This window comes from Carcharodon carcharias, chromosome 26 (genome assembly GCF_017639515.1).
Source record: "Carcharodon carcharias isolate sCarCar2 chromosome 26, sCarCar2.pri, whole genome shotgun sequence".
Classification (NCBI taxonomy): domain Eukaryota; kingdom Metazoa; phylum Chordata; class Chondrichthyes; order Lamniformes; family Lamnidae; genus Carcharodon; species Carcharodon carcharias.
The window spans coordinates 354,271-371,739 of NC_054492.1; the positions used below are offsets into that span (position 1 = coordinate 354,271).

At 44.8% G+C, this 17,469-nt stretch overlaps 1 protein-coding gene across 3 annotated transcripts in view; it reads right to left on the bottom strand.

The window, feature by feature from the left end:
- spg21 (SPG21 abhydrolase domain containing, maspardin) overlaps nt 1-17,469 on the bottom strand; it is a 96,513-nt gene that overhangs the window by 21,060 nt on the left and 57,984 nt on the right. For all 3 annotated transcript variants that reach the window (XM_041175161.1, XM_041175159.1, XM_041175160.1), the window contains one exon: nt 2,393-2,501. In XM_041175161.1, the coding sequence (XP_041031095.1) occupies nt 2,393-2,501 (109 nt within the window). The remainder of the gene's footprint in view (nt 1-2,392; nt 2,502-17,469) is intronic.

The following is a 17,469-nucleotide window of genomic DNA, read 5'->3' on the forward strand; positions in this document are numbered from 1 at the left end:
CACCCTGTAAGTGACTGCCCCAGTTGATAAAATACTAGAACAGCTAAGGTCATGTAATGCACAAGATATTACCAGAGTCACTGATTTAGAGTGACTCCATAAGTCAAGGGCAGCTCAGGAAGTGAGTAGTGTTCTTGCCTCTGAGCCAGAAGCTCCAGGTGACAGTCCTACCAAAGGACTTGATAGCCAAAGAAGGTGCATCCAAGCTGGTTGAGTATCAATCTACAAATCCTTCCACACAAAACAATGGTAGGCAGTAAGGCAGGGTGATATTCCTGGGCAGCCATGTGTTGGAAAGGATTCTGGAGCCTCTACAATTACTATCTACAGCTCCAGACCATAACATGCATGTAAAATGTGCATGTTGCTGCAGCAACACAGACCCCAAGTGAACTGCAACACACCATGAGCAAATTTTTACTCATCAAATCTTACTCTGGTCAGATCAATAAACTGGGAGAGAAGATATAGCACTTCCAGGACATGAGTGATGCATCAGATTTTGCATCAACTTCTATAATTACAAGTTATCAACAATTATCTTAACAAGCTTTCTGAAATTAATTTTCATCTTCCACTCTCACATCAGACTTATGATTTCTAACATCCAAAGGGAAACTTTAAATAAAATGAAAAAAGTTGAAGAAAATATGGCAAAATAAAACCTAGTAACTAAAGAGGGAAGGATAAAACACAAGGGCTGCCCCAAGATCCACCCACCTCTGTTTTGACAGAGTAAAATAAGGAACAAGTACCCTTTGGTGAGTGGGTCAAAAATTAGAGATCATAGATTTAAAAATCATCAGGAATAGTAACCCTTGGACCCTGGCTAATGCCCTGGGAACACAGGTTCAAACCAATTAATAAATCTGGAATATAATGCTAATCTCAGCAATGGTGACCATGAAACTAACATTAATTGTTGTAAAAACCCATCTGGTTTAGAGAAGGAAATCTGCCAACCTTATCTGGTCTGGATTGTGACTCTGGACCCACAGCAATGTGGTTGACTCTTAACTGCCCTCTGAAACAGCCTAGCAAGCCACTCGGTTCAAGAGCAATTAGTGATGGGCAAGTGCCCCCCAACATCCATTAAAAGAATAAAGAAAAACAAAAGGTCCAGTGCGGAGATGAGTAGAGAGTATTTCACCCAGTTGTCAGGATCTATAATGCTGTACCTGAAAAGGTAGTAGTTAGTGGGAGTCAATTCCATAAATAATTTTGAAAGTGAGTTATTGGACAGGTGCTTGAAGATGAGGAACTTGAAATACAGGCAAAAAGCAGGTCTGTGGGACTAAGCACAAATGTTCTACATGGAACAAATTTAAGATTCTACAAATTGGATAGCTATTACTCTTTGCGTACATAAAATGGCCTGAGCTGAATCATTCTATGATTGTATGAAATTAGGCTTGTATTCTCTGGAATATACAGGTTGTGATTTTATTGATGTTTTTAGGATTTTCACAAAGGAATTGGTCAGATAAGGGAGAAAAAAGCTTTTTCTGGTGCCAAGGGAGTCAAGGCCAAGGAGATTATCAAAAATTGGAGCCAGGCTATTCAGGAGAAAAGTTAGAAAAGACTTTTCAAGCAAAGGGTGAAAGCTCCGTCTCACGAAAAATAGTAGATGCTAATTCAATCAATAACTTTCAATCTAAGATCAATAGATTTTTGCTAGCCAAAGGCATAAAAGCATGTGGAGCAAAGGCAGGTGGATGAAGTTAAGATGCTGTTCAGCTATAATCTCAATGCCAGAAGAGGCTTGAGGCTTTACTCCTATTGTTTTTTTCTCTTTCTATTTTCATGGGATATGAGCTTCACTGACAAGGCCAGCATTTGTTGCCCATCCCTAACTGCCTTTGAAATGAGTGGCTTGCTAGGCCATTTCAGAGGGCAGTTAAGAAGCAACCACATTGCTGTGGGTCTGGATACATGTGGGCCAGATCAGGTAAGGGTGGTAGATTTCCTTCCCGAAAGGATATTAATGAACCAGATGGGTTTTTACAACAATGATAGTTTAATTAGACTAGCTTTATACTCCAGGTTTATTGAGTTTAATTTCCATCAGCTGCCATGGTGGGTTTAGAACTTATGGCCTTAGGGCATTAGCCTGGGCTTCTGGATTACTGTTCAGTGACATTACCACAATGCCACCATCTACCCACCCCCACCATAGCATAGGGACAAGGTTCCATGCAGTAATTTTGACTGAAGTAGTGATGCTCCCTAGGATGTGACTCACTGGTGTCAGTCTTAGTTTTCTCCTCTCCATGTTTTTCTTATGCTCTGTACATTAATTTCTGCTGGGTTTTATGGTTAAATGATTCAAGTTCTAGAACTCGGGTACGCCAGTACGTTAGACAGTAAAGCTTTGCCCAATTATTTGGCTTACCCGATCAACCATGAAATCGATCGCATCTGCCATTTTTGGATCCACGGGACCAGCTGTAAAATTTCCAAGAACAATCTTCTTCAACATAAATCCAGGCATCAGCCAGAAGCTAGAAGAAAAATTTCATAAAAGTAGCAGAGTCACATCAATAGAGAGCACTGAAGAAAATAAATACAATTAATACAAATAATTAAATGGGAAACAGATTATGAATTTGTTTTCAGATTGTGCGCAGATGGGAACGTCAACGAGAAGAAACAAACTCAGTAAACTGACCATCAGATGCTTCCACAATTTATCATTAGGCCGGACGAGACTTGAAATTGAGCAGGATCAGAGTCGATGCATGGGAAGTCCTTGCGGCTGACTGGAATGCTTGGACACAAGCGGTCAGGAAAGGCATGGAGAAAGCAGAGGACTAAAGAAACGGCAGTATAGAGAGGGGAAGGAAAAAATATCAGTCCATTTCAGGCCAGTGCCATTCATCTGTCAGCTGCAGAAGGGACCGCCACTTGCGAATTGACCTCTACAGCTACAACACACCATGTCCAATTCAAAATGGGGGCAAGAGGGTGAAAGGAACAAGGAGAGAATTTTTAGATGCAAAACTCCAAAGTTAAAGAATATTAGAGCCAGCAGTGTTCTGACCTGAGTTGGTTACACTTACGACTTCAAAAGTCGCCTGTGTTGAATAGGGGGCCTGCAACCATAGGACGGTTGCAGGAGATTAGAAGGGAAAAACCGTGCCGGGAGTAAGCAGAAGGCCCATGAAACCTCAATCTTTATACAACTCTTCAAGGCAGCACTCAGACCAAGCAACTAGTCTTCCAACTAATTTTATAAGTATCTGAATTAAGTTTATTGGTGATCTAAGTCTAATAGAGGTATGAGAAAATGTGATTTAGGAGTTCGGTTTAGATTATAAGTAACTGATTCACTGTATCTTTTAATATCTTTAAAATAACTGGCGTTTAAAGGTAGAATGTATTTATTAACATTCATGTTCTTTGATTTCTGTATGGCAAAATTCATTTGATTTAAACCATGAATCTTGGGGCTTCATTCTTTTTGTAAATATCTGGGCTTTTGGACTCTAAAAAAAATTACATGATTGGTCTTTGCTAAGATCATATGGACACCAAAGTCTCTCTGCTCATGGACTCGGAGTCAAGAGTATTTACAGCACAGGAGTAAGCCATTTGGCCTGAGTCCATGTCAGCTCTCCATTGAGCATCCAGTCAGTCCCATTGCCCTGCTCGATCCCTGTAGCACCAATTGTCCATCCAATTTCCTTTTGATATCATTCATCTCCACATCCACCAGTCTTATGGACATCAAGTTCCAAGTCAATTTCTATCCAATTTCTAGAAATGGCAGTTGCTGGGGTGAAGTGCTTCACCCATGGGATGTGGGAAATCTGTGGCGCTTCAAGTGTCCCGGACAACTACATCTGCGGAAAGTGTACCCAATTGCAGCTCCTCACAGACCGCAGCAGTTGGATGCACTTAGGAGCATTCACGTGGCGGAAAGCGTCATTAACAGGAGTTTTGCAGACGTGGTCACACCCAAGGTACAGACAGATAGATGGGTGACCGCTAGAAGGGGTAGGCAGGCAGTCAGTGCAGAAATCCCCTGTGGCTGTCGCCGTCTCTAACAGGTATACAGTTTTGGATACTGTTGAGGAGATGGCCTATCAGGGGAAAACAACAGCAGTAGCCAGAGCTGTGGCACCACGGCTGTCTCTGTTGTTCAGCAGTGGGGTCAAAGCACAAAAGAGCAATTGTCATAAGGGACTCTATAGTCAGGGGCTCAGATAGGCGCTTCTGTGGTCATGAAAGAGACACCAGGATGATATGTTGCCTCCCTGGTGCCAGGGTCCAGGATATCCCCTGATCGGATACGGGACATTCTGAAGAGGGAGGGAGAACAGCCAGAGGTCGTTGTACACATTGATATGAACCACACAGGCAGGAAGAGTGACGAGGTCCTGCAGCGGGAGTTCAGGGAGTTAGGCAGAAAGTTAAAAAACAGGACCTCTAGGGTTGTAATCTCAGGATTACTCCCTGTGCCACGTGCCAGTGAGGCTAGAAATAGGAAGATAGTGCAGCTAAACACGTGGCTGAACAGACGGTGTAGGAGGGAGGGTTTCCAATATCTGGATCATTGGGATCTCTTCCAGGGCAGGTGGGACTTGCACAATAAGGACGGGTTGCATCTAAACTGGAGGGGCACCAAAATCCTGGCTGCGAGGTTTGCTGGTGTCACTCGGGAGGGTTTAAACTAGTATGGCAGGGGGATAGAAACCAGAGCAATAGGTCAGCAGGTGAAATAAATGACTGGGAACTAGTGAAAATGGCCAATAGGACTAAGAGGAAGAGCAGGCAGGGAGAAATTATTGAACACAGTGGGACTGGGGGTCTGAAATGCATTTGTTTCAATGAGAGAAGTATAACAGGCAAGGCAGATGAGCTTAGAGCTTGGATTAGTACTTGAGACTATCATGTTATTGCTATTGCAGAGACTTGGTTGAAGGATGGATAGGATTGGCAGATAGATATTCCAGGATTTAGATGTTTCAGGCAGGATAGAGAGAAATGTAGAAGAGGTGGGGGAGTTGCACTGCTGGTTAAGGAGAATATCACAGCTGTACGATAGGAGGACACCCTCGGTGGGCTCATGCAGCGAGGCAATATGGGTAGAGCTCCAGAATAGGAAGGGTGCAGTCACAATGTTGGGGGTTTACTGTAGGCCTCCCAATTGCCGGTGGGAGATTGAGGAACAGTTGTGTAGGCAGATTTTGGAAAGATGTAAAAGCAATAGGGTTGTTGTGGTGGGTGATTTTAACTTTCCCTATATTGACGGGGAATCACTTAGTGCTAGGGGTTTGGATGGTGCAGAATTTGTAAGGTGCATCCAGGAGGGCTTCCTGAGACAAGATATAGATAGTCCAACTAGGGAAGAGGCAATACTGGAACTGGTATTAGAGAATGAACCCTTTCCCTGGCTACCCTCTTGCTTTTTACGTATGTATAAAAGGCCTTGGGATTTTCCTTAATCCTGGTTGCCAATGAGTTTTCATGACCCCTTTTAGCCCTCCTGACTCCTTGCTTAATTTTCTTCCTACTTTCTTTATATTCTCCATGGGCTTCATCTGTTCCCAGCCTTCTAGCCAGGTGGTCGAAGTTTCAGTAGGGGAGCTTTTCGGGAAAAGTGACCATAATGCAGTAAGTTTCAAGGTACTGGTGGATAAGGATAACATGAATCCTCAGGTTAAGGTGCTTAATTAGGGGAAGGCTAATTATAACAATATTAAGCAGGAACTGAGGAATCTAGACTGGAGGCGGATGATTGAGGGCAAATCAACAACTGACATGTGGGGGGGGCTTTCAAACGTCAGTTGATAAGAATTCAGGACCAGCATGTTCCTGCTAGGATGAAGGATAAGCATGGCAATTTCAGGAACCTTGGATAACGAAGGATATTGTGAGATTAGTCAAAAAGAAAAGGGAAGCATTCGTAAGGGCTAGAAGGCTGGGAACAGATGAAGCCCATGGAGAATATAAAGAAAGTAGGAAGAAAATTAAGCAAGGAGTCAGGAGGGCTAAAAGGGGTCATGAAAACTCATTGGCAACCAGGATTAAGGAAAATCCCAAGGCCTTTTATACATACGTAAAAAGCAAGAGGGTAGCCAGGGAAAGGGTAAGCCCACTCAGGGACAAAGGTGGGAATCTGTGTGTGGAGCCAGAAGAAATGGAAGAGATACTAAATGAGTACTTCTCATCAGTATTCACCAAAGAGAAGGACTTAGCGGTTGATTTGTCTAGGGAAGAGTATGTAAATAGCCTGGATCATGTTGAGATCAAAAAAGAGGTGTTAGGCGTCTTGAAGAATATTAAGGTGGATACGTCCCCAGGGCCAGATGGGATCTACCACAGAGTACTAAGGGAGGCAAGGGAGGAGATTGCTGGGGCCTTGACAGAAATCTTTGTATCCTCACTGGCTACGGGTGAGGTCCCAGGGGACTGGAGAATGGCCAATGTTGTTCCATTTTTTAAGAAGGGTAGCAGGGATAATCCAAGAAATTACAGGCCGGTGAGCCTTACGTCAGTGGTAGGGAAATTATTGGAGAAGATTCTTCACGACAGGATTTACTACCATTTGGAAGCAAATGGGCGTATTAGTGAGAGGCAGCATGGTTTTGTGAAGGGGAGGCCGTGTCTCACTAACTTGATCGAGTTTTTTGAGGATGTGACAAAGATGATTGACGATGGAAGGGCAGTGGATGTTATCTACACGGATTTCAGTAAGGTCTTTGACAAGGTCCCTCAAAAAGGTAAAGTCACATGGGATCAGAGGTGAGCTGGAAAGATGGATACAGAATTGGCTTGGTCATAGAAGACAGAGGGTAACAGCGGAAGGGTGCTTTTCTGAATGGAGAGCTGTGACTAGTGGAGTTCCGCAGGGATCAGTGCTGGGACCTTTGCTGTTTGTAGTATACATAAATGATTTGGAGGAAAATGTAACTGGGCTAATTAGTAAGTTTGCAGACGACACTAAGGTTGGAGGAGTTGCAGATAGTGAAGAGGATTGTCAAAGGATACAACGGGATATAGATCGGTTGGAGACTTGGGCGGAGAAATGGCAGATGGAGTTTAATCTGGACAAATGCGAGGTAATGCATTTTGGAAGGTCTAATACAGGCAGGAATTATACAGTAAATGGCAGAACCCTTAAGTGACGGGCAGAGGGATCTGGGTGTACAGGTCCACAGGTCACTGAAAGTGGCAATGCACGTGGATAAGGTAGTCAGGAAGGCATATGGCAAGCTTGCCTTCATTGGCAGGGGTATTGAGTATAAAAGCTGGGAAATCATGCTGCAGATGTATAGAACCTTGGGTAGGCCACACTTGGAATATTGCGTGCAATTCTGGTCGCCACATTACCAGAAGGATATGGAGGCATTGGAGAGGGTGCAGATGAGGTTTACCAGGATGCTGCCTGGTCTGGAGGTTATTATCTATGAGAGGTTGGAGAAACTCGGATTGTTCTCACTAGAGCGATGGAGACTGAGGGGCGACGTGATTGAAATTTACAAAATTATGAGTGGCATGGACAGACTAGATAGTCAGAAGCTTTTTCCCCAGGGTGGAAGAGTGCATTACTAGGGGACATAGATTTAAGGTGAGTGGAAAAACTTTAGAGGAGATGTGCAAGGCAAGTATTTTATGCAGAGGGCAGTGAGTGTCTGGAATTCGCTGCCAGAAGAGGTGGTGGAAGCAGGTACGATAGTGGTGTTTAAGAGGCAGCTTGACAAATACATGAATAGAACGGGAATAGAGGGATACGGAACCTGGAAGTGCAAAATGTTTTAGTTTGACAGGCAATATGATCGGCGCAGGCTCAGAGGGCCGAAGGGCCTGTTTCTGTGCTGTACTTTTCTTTGTTCTTTGTTCAATACCACTTGCTGCATACAAAAGATTTCCTCACATTCCACCTGCGTTTCTTGCCTAAAACCTCGTGTCCCCGATCCTCATATCATCAGCTAATGGGAATAGTTTTTCTTTGCCCACCTTATCCAAACCTGTCATAATCTTGTGTACCTCTACCAAATCTTTCCTCAAACTCCATCACTCCAAGAAAAACCCCAGTTTCTTTAACCTATCCTTATAGCTGAAATCTCCCATCCCCGAAACCACTTTGATAAATTTCCTCTGCACCCTCTCAAGGACCCTCACATCCTATAGTGTAGTGACCAGAACTCAACAATACTCTAGCTATGGCTGAGCCAGAGCTTTATAAAGGTTCAGAGTAACTTCCTTGCTTTTGCACTCAAACGCTTCTATTTATCAAGCCCAAAATCCCACATGCTTTGCTAACCACTCAACATATCCTGTCACCTTCAAAGATCGATGCATATGCATCCCAGCTCCCTCTGTTCTGAGCACCATTTATACCTGCGCCATTGAGTCTATATTGCCTCATGTTGTGCACTCAGAAACTAAGCTCCAGGTTGTCAACACCTCCTTTGAAGCTATGAGAAAAAAGGTTGGTTTCCAACCAGCTCCCACAGGACAACATCTCACTCCTTGAATAAGATTAAGAAAGATCCTGGAAACTGTGGACTATTTTCCTTCTCTCAATGAAGGCAGACACAGGCGACAAAATTAATCATTGCCTCCAATGATGGTAGCTCAGCTTTAGGCCGACTAAGAGACAGTATTCGACGCCCAGGATCTCAAATACAAGACTAAGGTCATGGTTTACCAGGCAGCAGTGATCCCTGGGCCCTTATAGGCTTCACAGACTTGGACAACCTACAGCAGGCACCTCAAAGCACCAGCAGTGCTGCCTTCGCAAGATCCTCCAAGTCCAGTAGCAAGACAGACAATTTCAACAGCATCGTCCTCTCTCAAGCAACATGACCAGCATGCCCTCTGAACAAGGGCAATCCGGGATGGGCAATAAATGCTGATGGCCACATCCCATGAATGAGTAAAATAAAGGGTCATGGGGGCACAACGGAAAATTGTTGTTTAGACAGCATCTAGATCAGCCATGATCTTAGGCTGAATGTATCAAACCGCTACAAAGTTTACTCAGCATCAACCTCGGCACCAGAAACGACAATGGCAAAATCAGCCCTGCCAACCCTACAAAATCCTCCTTGCTAACACCTGGTGGTTTGTGCCAAAATTGACCTACAGGCTAGCTGGCAGAGTCCCAAGGACACAGCTGCTAGGCTGGGTCTGCTGCAGCTGCTAAGGGAACCAAAAGGAGGAACAAGCCTACTTGACCCCTTCCTCACAAATCTACCTGTGGCAAATGCATCTGTCATTGATAGTATTGGTCGGAGTGACCACCACAGAGCCCTTGTGAAGACAAAGTCCTGTCCTCACTGAGTATAGCCTCCATATTGTGTGGGACTACCACCAAGCTAAATGGGGTAGATTTCAAACAGATTTAGCAATTCAAAACTGGGAAACCATGAGGCACTGTGGGCCATCAGCAGCAGAATTATATACAGCCATAATCTGTAAGTCAGCTTGAAATATCTCCCACACTACCATCAGGTAATCAACTCTGATTCAATGAAGAGTGCAGGAGGGCATGCTAGGAGCATCAGGCATACCTAAAAATGAGGTCTCAACCTGATGAAGCTACAACACAAGAATACTTGCATACAAAAAAATTAAAGCACAATGCAAAAGATAGAGGTAAATGATCTCACAACCAATGGATCAGATCTAAATTCTGTAGTCCTGCCACATCCTGTCATGAATGGTGGTGGACATTAAACTAACTAGAAGAGCAGGCTCCACAAATATTCCTCTCCTCGATGATGCGAGAGCCCAGCACATCAGTGCAAAACACATTTGCAACAATTTACAGTCAAGGGCCATGTGCATTGGAAAAGGGGGAACCAGTGGATGTACTGTACTTAGATTTCCAGAAGACATTTGATAAAGTGCCACATCAAAGGTTACTGTGGAAAATAAAAGCTCATAGTGAAGGGGGTAACATATTGGCATAGATAGCCAACAGGAAACAGAGTAGGCATAAATGGGTCTTTTTCAGGTTGGCAAGATGTGCCACAGGGATCAATGCTGGGATCTCAAATGTTTACAATTGATATAAATGATGAAGTGATGGATGCCAAATTAACTGATGACAAAGACAAAGTGGGACAGCCTGTGAAGAGCACATAAGGAGGCTACAAAAAGATATAGATAGGTTAAGTGAGTGGGCAAAGATCTGGTAAATGGAGTATAATGTGGGAAAATGTGTAAATTTACACATAATAGAATGAATAGAAGAGAAGCATTTTATCTAAATGATGAGAGATTGCAGAACTCAGATGCAGCGGGATCTAGGTGTCTTAATGCATGAATTGGAAAAGGCTAGTATGCAGATACAGCAAGTAATTAGGAAAGCTAATAGAATGTTATCAAAGAGATAAAAACAAAAAACTGCGGATGCTGGAAATCCAAATCAAAAACATAATTACCTGGAAAAACTCAGCAGGTCTGGCAGCATCAGCGGAGAAGAAAAGAGTTGATGTTTCGAGTCCTCATGACCCTTCAGCAGAACGGGGTGAATCCAAGGAGAGGGGTGAAATATAAGCTGGTTTAAGGTGGGCAGGGGGGGGTTGGGTGGGGGGAGAGAAGTGGAGGGGGTGGTGTGGTTGTAGAGACAAGCAAGCAGTGATAGAAGCAGATAATCAAAAGATGTCACAGACAAAAGAACACAGAGGTGTTGAAGTTGGTGATATTATCTAAACGAATGTGCTAATAAAGAATGGATGGTACGGCACTCAAGGTATAGCTCTAGTGGGAGTGGAGGGCATAAAAGATTTAAAAATAATGGAAATAGGTGGGAAAAGAAAAATCCATATTATTGGAAAAAAAGGGGGGAAGAAACAGAAAGGGGGTGGGGATGGAGGAGGGAGCTCAAGATCTAAAGTTGTTGAATTCAATATTCAGTCCGGAAGGCTGTAAAGTGCCTGGTCGGAAGATGAGGTGCTGTCCCTCCAGTTTGCGTTGGGCTTCACTGGAACAATGCAGCAAGCCGAGGACAGACATGTGGGCAAGAGAGCAGGGTGGAGTGTTAAAATGGCAAGCGACAGGGAGGTTTGGGTCATTCTTGCGGACAGACCGCGGGTGTTCTGCAAAGCGGTCGCCCAGTTTACGTTTGGTGTCTCCAATGTAGAGAAGACCGCATTGGGAGCAACGAATGCAGTAGACTAAGTTGGGGGAAATGCTGCTTCACTTGAAAGGAGTGTTTGGGCCCTTGGACGGTGAGGAGAGAGGAAGTGAAGGGGCAGGTGTTGCATCTTTTGCGTGGGCATGGGGAGGTGCCATAGGTGCGGGTTGAGGAGTAGGGGGTGATGGAGGAGTGGACCAGGGTGTCCCGGAGGGAACGATCCCTACGGAAAGCCGCCGGGGGGGGTGAAGGGAAGATGTGTTTGGTGGTGGCATCATGCTGGAGTTGGCGGAAATGGCGGAGGATGACCCTTCGAATGAAGAGGCTGGTGGGGTGATAAGTGAGGACAAGGGGGACCCTATCATGTTTCTGGGAGGGAGGAGAAGGCGTGAGGGCGGATGCGCGGGAGATGGGCCAGATACAGTTGAGGGCCCTGTCAACGACCATGGGTAGAAAACCTCGGTTAAGGAAGGAGGAGGACATGTCAGAGGAACTGTTTTTGAAGGTAGTATCATCAGAACAGATGCGACGGAGGCGAAGGAACTGAGAGAATGGGATGGAGCCCTTACAGGAAGCAGGGTGTGAGGAGCTGTAGTCGAGGTAGCTGTGGGAGTCGGTAGGCTTGTAATGGATATTGGTGGACAGTCTATCACCAGAGATTGAGACAGAGAGGTCAAGGAAGGGAACGGAAGTGTCAGAGATGGACCACGTGAAAATGGAGAGGTGGAGATTGGAAGCAAAATTAATAAATTTTTCCAAGTCCTGATGAGAGCATGAAGCAGCACCGAAGTAATCATCGATGTACCGGAGAAAGTTGTGGGAGGGGGCCGGAGTAGGACTGGAACAAGGAATGTTCCACATACCCCATAAAGAGACAGGCATAGCTGGGGCCCATGCAGGTACCCATAGCCACACCTTTTATTTGGAGGAAGTGAGAGGAGCTAAAGGAGAAATTGTTCAGTGTGAGAACAAGTTCAGCCAGACGGAGGAGAGTAATGGTGGATGGGGATTGTTCGGGCCTCTGTTCGAGGAAGAAGCTAAGGGCCCTCAGACCATCCTGGTGGGGGATGGAGGTGTAGAGGGATTGGACGTCCATGGTGAAGAGGAAGCTGTCCCGGTAGACCAATCGTGTCAGCTTGCTCCTGCCCCACGGAACTCATTTCTCATTATCTTGACTCCCTTCTCTCTCCCCTTGTCCAGTCCCTTCCCACCTACATCCTTGATTCCTCTGACACCTTACGTCACATCAACAATTTCCAGTTCCCTGGCCCCAATCGCATCCTCTTCACCATGGACATCCAATCCCTCTACACCTCCATCCCCCACCAGGATGGTCTGAGGGCCCTTAGCTTCTTCCTCGAACAGAGGCCCGAACAATCCCCATCCACCACTACCCTCCTCCGTCTGGCTGAACTTGTTCTCACACTGAACAATTTCTCCTTCAACTCCTCTCACTTCCTCCAAATAAAAGGTGTGGCTATGGGTACCCGCATGGGCCCCAGCTATGCCTGTCTCTTTATGGGGTATGTGGAACATTCCTTGTTCCAGTCCTACTCCGGCCCCCTCCCACAACTCTTTCACCGGTACATCGATGATTACTTCGGTGCTGCTTCATGCTCTCGTCAGGACTTGGAAAAATTTATTAATTTTGCTTCCAATCTCCACCCCTCCATCATTTTCACGTGGTCCATCTCTGACACTTCCCTTCCCTTCCTTGACCTCTCTGTCTCAAGCTCTGGTGATAGACTGTCCACCAATATCCATTACAAACCCACCGACTCCCACAGCTATCTCGACTACAGATCCTCACACCCCGCTTCCTGTAAGGACTCCATCCCATTCTCTCAGTTCCTTCGCCTCCGTCGCATCTGTTCTGATGATGCTACCTTCAAAAACAGTTCCTCTGACATGTCCTCCTTCTTCCTTAACCAAGGTTTTCCACCCATGGTCGTTGACAGGGCCCTCAACCGTGTCTGGCCCAGCTCCCGCGCATCCGCCCTCACGCCTTCTCCTCCCTCACAGAAACATGATGGGATCCCCCTTGTCCTCACTTATCACCCCACCAGCCTCTGCATTCAAAGGATCATCCCCCGCCATTTCCGCCAACTCCAGCATGATGCCACCACCAAACACATCTTCCCTTCACCCCCCCGGCGGCTTTCCGTAGGGATCGTTCCCTCCGGGACACCCTGGTCCACTCCTCCATCACCCCCTACTCCTCAACCCCCACCTATAGCACCTCCCCATGCCCACGCAAAAGATGCAACACCTGCCCCTTCAGTTCCTCTCTCCTCACTGTCCAAGGGCCCAAACACTCCTTTCAAGTGAAGCAGCATTTCACTTGCATTTCCCCCAACTTAGTCTACTGTGTTCGTTGCTCCCAATGTGGTCTCCGCTACATTGGAGAGTCCAAACGTAAACTGGGCGACCGCTTTGCTGAACACCCACGGTCTGTCCGCAAGAATGACCCAGTCCTCCCTGTCGCTTGCTATTTTAACACTCCACCCTGCTCTCTTGCCCACATGTCTGTCCTCGGCTTGCTGCATTGTTCTAGTGAAGCCCAATGCAAACTGGAGGAACAGCACCTCATCTTCCGACTAGGCACTTTACCGCCTTCCGGACTGAATATTAAACTCAACAACTTTAGATCTTGAGCTCCCTCCTCCATCCCCACCCTCCTTCTGTTTCTTCCCCCTTCCTTTTGTTTTTTCCAATAATTTATATAGATTTTTCTTTTCCCACCTATTTCCATTATTTTTAAATCTTTTATGCGCTCCCACCCCCACTAGAGCTAAACCTTGAGTGCCCTACCATCCATTCTTAATTAGCACATTCGTTTAGATAATATCACCAACTTCAACAGCTGTGTTCTTTTGTTCCTTTGTCTGTGACATCTTTTGATTATCTGCTCCTATCACTGCTTGCTTGTCCCTACAACCACACCACCCTCCTCCACTTCTCTCCCCCCACCCAACTGCCCCCCCAACGTTAAACCAGCTTATATTTCACCCCTCTCTTTGGATTTACCCAGTTCTGCTGAAGGGTCATGAGGACTCGAAATGTCAACTCTTTTCTTCTCTGCCGATGCTGCCAGACCTGCTGAGTTTTTCCAGGTAATGCTGTTTTTGAATAGAATGTTATCGTTTATTGTGAGGGGGATTGAACACAAAAGCAGGGAGGTTATGCTTCAGTTATACAAAGCACTAGTGAGAGCACATTTGAAGTGTTGACGCTGAACAAAGTTAATAAACTCTCAACAAAGAAAGATTGTGTGTCTTAATTTTGTCTTCAACTGGAGTGGATCCTATTATCAATGGTTGGCAGGGAATGGTTGGCCTAAAGATGAAGATTGGAAACTAAAACTTATTTTCAGACAGAAGATTGCAATTGGAGTTATTTTGGAAAAGAACAGCTGAAACCAAGTGTAAAGCATTAAGGCATGATTTCCCGCCATTGTTCTATGAAGCTGAACCTTATGACCAATGGAAGGATGAAGTGTATATGTTGACAGGGGTTACGTCCTTACCAGAGAGGAAGCAAGGTATGACTTTGATACTTCCGCTTCCCAGCAGAAACAGGGTCAGATGTAAAGTATTTTCAGAGCTCCAGGTTCATCAATTGGACAGTGAGGAAGGTTTAGATACATTCTTGAATTTTATGGACAAAATTTATAAGAAAGATAATCTGTTAAATGCATATGAGGCATGGTCAGACCTTGATAAATTTAGAAGGATGAACAGTTATTCCATAGAAGAATATATCATGGGAATTAACAGGTTATATACAAGACTGCAGAAATTCTATTTGGAGATTGCTAATTTAGTGCTTGCTTTCAAATTGTTGGATTGTGCGAAAGTATCGAACATGGATTTAGGTTCTCAGAAAGAGATATGCTTTTGGGGCAGATGTCTGAAATTTTAAAATTTTCTAGGGAAACCTTTCATTTCCAGCCACTTTTATGGCTCCAATGGAACATTCAACAGTAACACGAAAGATTCAATGCCAGCATCATTTCGAGACCATTTAGATGTGGAGTGCAAGCATCGATGCGAAAGAACCACAAACAAAAGAAATGAGGATAGAGACCCTTCTGGCAGCTTTAACAGGCGACAGGAATTGGTTAACTACGGCAAGAGAATGAACTCCAGGAATAACCAAGGAATGGTAAACAGGTGCTTCCAATGTGACATGAAATATCATTATGCAATGAATTGTCCGAAGCAGAATAACAGGGTTTTTGAAATGATACATGGAAGGATCGGAAGAGGAAGATGACAATACTGATCAGTCAGAAGGAATTGTACTGGTCACCAGAAGCTTTAGTCTGGTAATGGAAGTTCCAGTTGCCAACACCTTGAATTGTGCTGCGTTAGATAGTGGCTACATGTCTACAATATGTGAAATGGATTAGTTAAAGGGTTGCCTCAATTCTCTATATAGTAAAGACCAAAGCAAGATTAAGGAATGTGAAAGTTCCACTTACTTTCGGTTCAGGGCTGATAATAGAAACTAGGAGGAGTAGGCCATTTGGCCCTTCGAGCCTGCTCCACCATTCATTATGATCATGGCTGATCATCCAACTCAATAGCTTGCTCCTGCTTTCTCCGCATACCCTCTGATCCCTTTCGCCCCAAGAGCTATATCTAACTCCTTCTTGAAAACATACAATGTTTTGGTCTCAACTACTTTCTGTGGTAGTGAATTCCACAGGCTCACCACTCTCTGGGTGAAGAAATTTCTCCTCATCTCAGTCCTAAATGGTCTACCCCATATCCTCAGACTGTGACCCCTGGTTCTGGGCTCCCCCGCCATCGGGAACATCCTTCCTGCATCTACCCTGTCTAGTCCTGTTAGAATTTTATAGATTTCTATGAGATGCCCCCCCCCCCAACTCATTCTTCTGAACTCCAGCGCATATAATCTTAATCGACTCAATCTCTCCTCATGTCAGTCCCGCCATCCCAGGAATCAGTCGGGTAAACCTTCGCTGCACTTCCTCTATAGCAAGTACATCCTTCCTCAGATAAGGAGATGAAAACTGCACACAATATTCCAGGTGTGGTCTCACAAAGGCCCTGTACAATTGCAGCAAGACATCCCTGTTCCTGTACTCAAATCCTCTAGCTATGAAGGCCAACATTTGCCTTCTTTACCACCTGCTGCTCCTGCATGCTTTTACCTTCAGTGACTGGTGTACAAGGACACCCAGGTCTCGTTGCACATTCCCCTCTCTCAATTTATAGCCATTCAGATAATCTGCCTTCCTGTTTTTGCTACCAAAACGGAGAACCTCACGTTTATCTACATTATACTGCATCTGCCGTGCATTTGCCCACTCACTCAGCTTTTCCAAATCATACTGAAGCATCTCTGCATCCTCCGCACAGCTCACCCTCCCACCCAGCTCTGTGTCACCTGCAAATTTGGAGATATTATATTTAATTCCCTCATCTAAATCATTAATATATATTGTGAATAACTGGGATCTCAGCACCGATCCCTGCGGTACCCCACAAGTCACTGCCTGCCATTTGGAAAAAGAAAAAGACTCATTTATTCCCACTCTTTGTTTCCTGCCTGCCAACCAGTTTTCTATCCATCTCAATACACTACCCCCAATCCCATGTGCTTTAATTTTACACGCCAATCTCTTATGTAGGGCTTTGTCCAAAGCCTTCTGAAAGTCCAAATAAACCACATCCACTGGTTCCCCCTAATCAACTCTACTAGTAACATCCTCGAAAAATTCCTGTAGATTTGTCAAGCATGATTTCCCTTTCATAAATCCATGCTGACTCTGTCCGATTCTGCCACTGTTCTCCACATGCTCAGCTATTAAATCTTTTATAATGGAATTTTCCCCACTACTTGGTCTATAATTCCTTGTTTTCTCTCTGCCTCCCTTTTTAAATAGTGGGGTTACATTAGCTATCCTCCAATCTGTAGGAACTGTTCCAGAGTCTGTAGAATCTCGGATGATGACCACCAATGCATGCATCATTTCTAGGGCCACTTCCTTAAGTACTCTGGGATGTAGATTATCAGGCCCCAGGGATTTATCGGCCTTCAATCCCATCAATTTCCCCAACACCATTTCCCAACTAATACTGATTTCTTTCAGTTTCTACCTCTCACTAAACCTAGTGTTCACCAACATTTCTGGTATGTTATTAGTATCCTCCTTTGTGAAGACAGAACCAAAGTATGTCTTTAGTTGGTCAGCCATTTCTTTGTTCCCCATTACAAATTCCCGTTTCTGACTGTAAGGAATCTACATTTGTCTTCACCAACCTTTTTCTCTTCACATACCTATAGAAACTTTTACTGTCAGTTTTTATGTTCCCTGCAAGCTTACTCTCATGCTCTATTTTCCACTT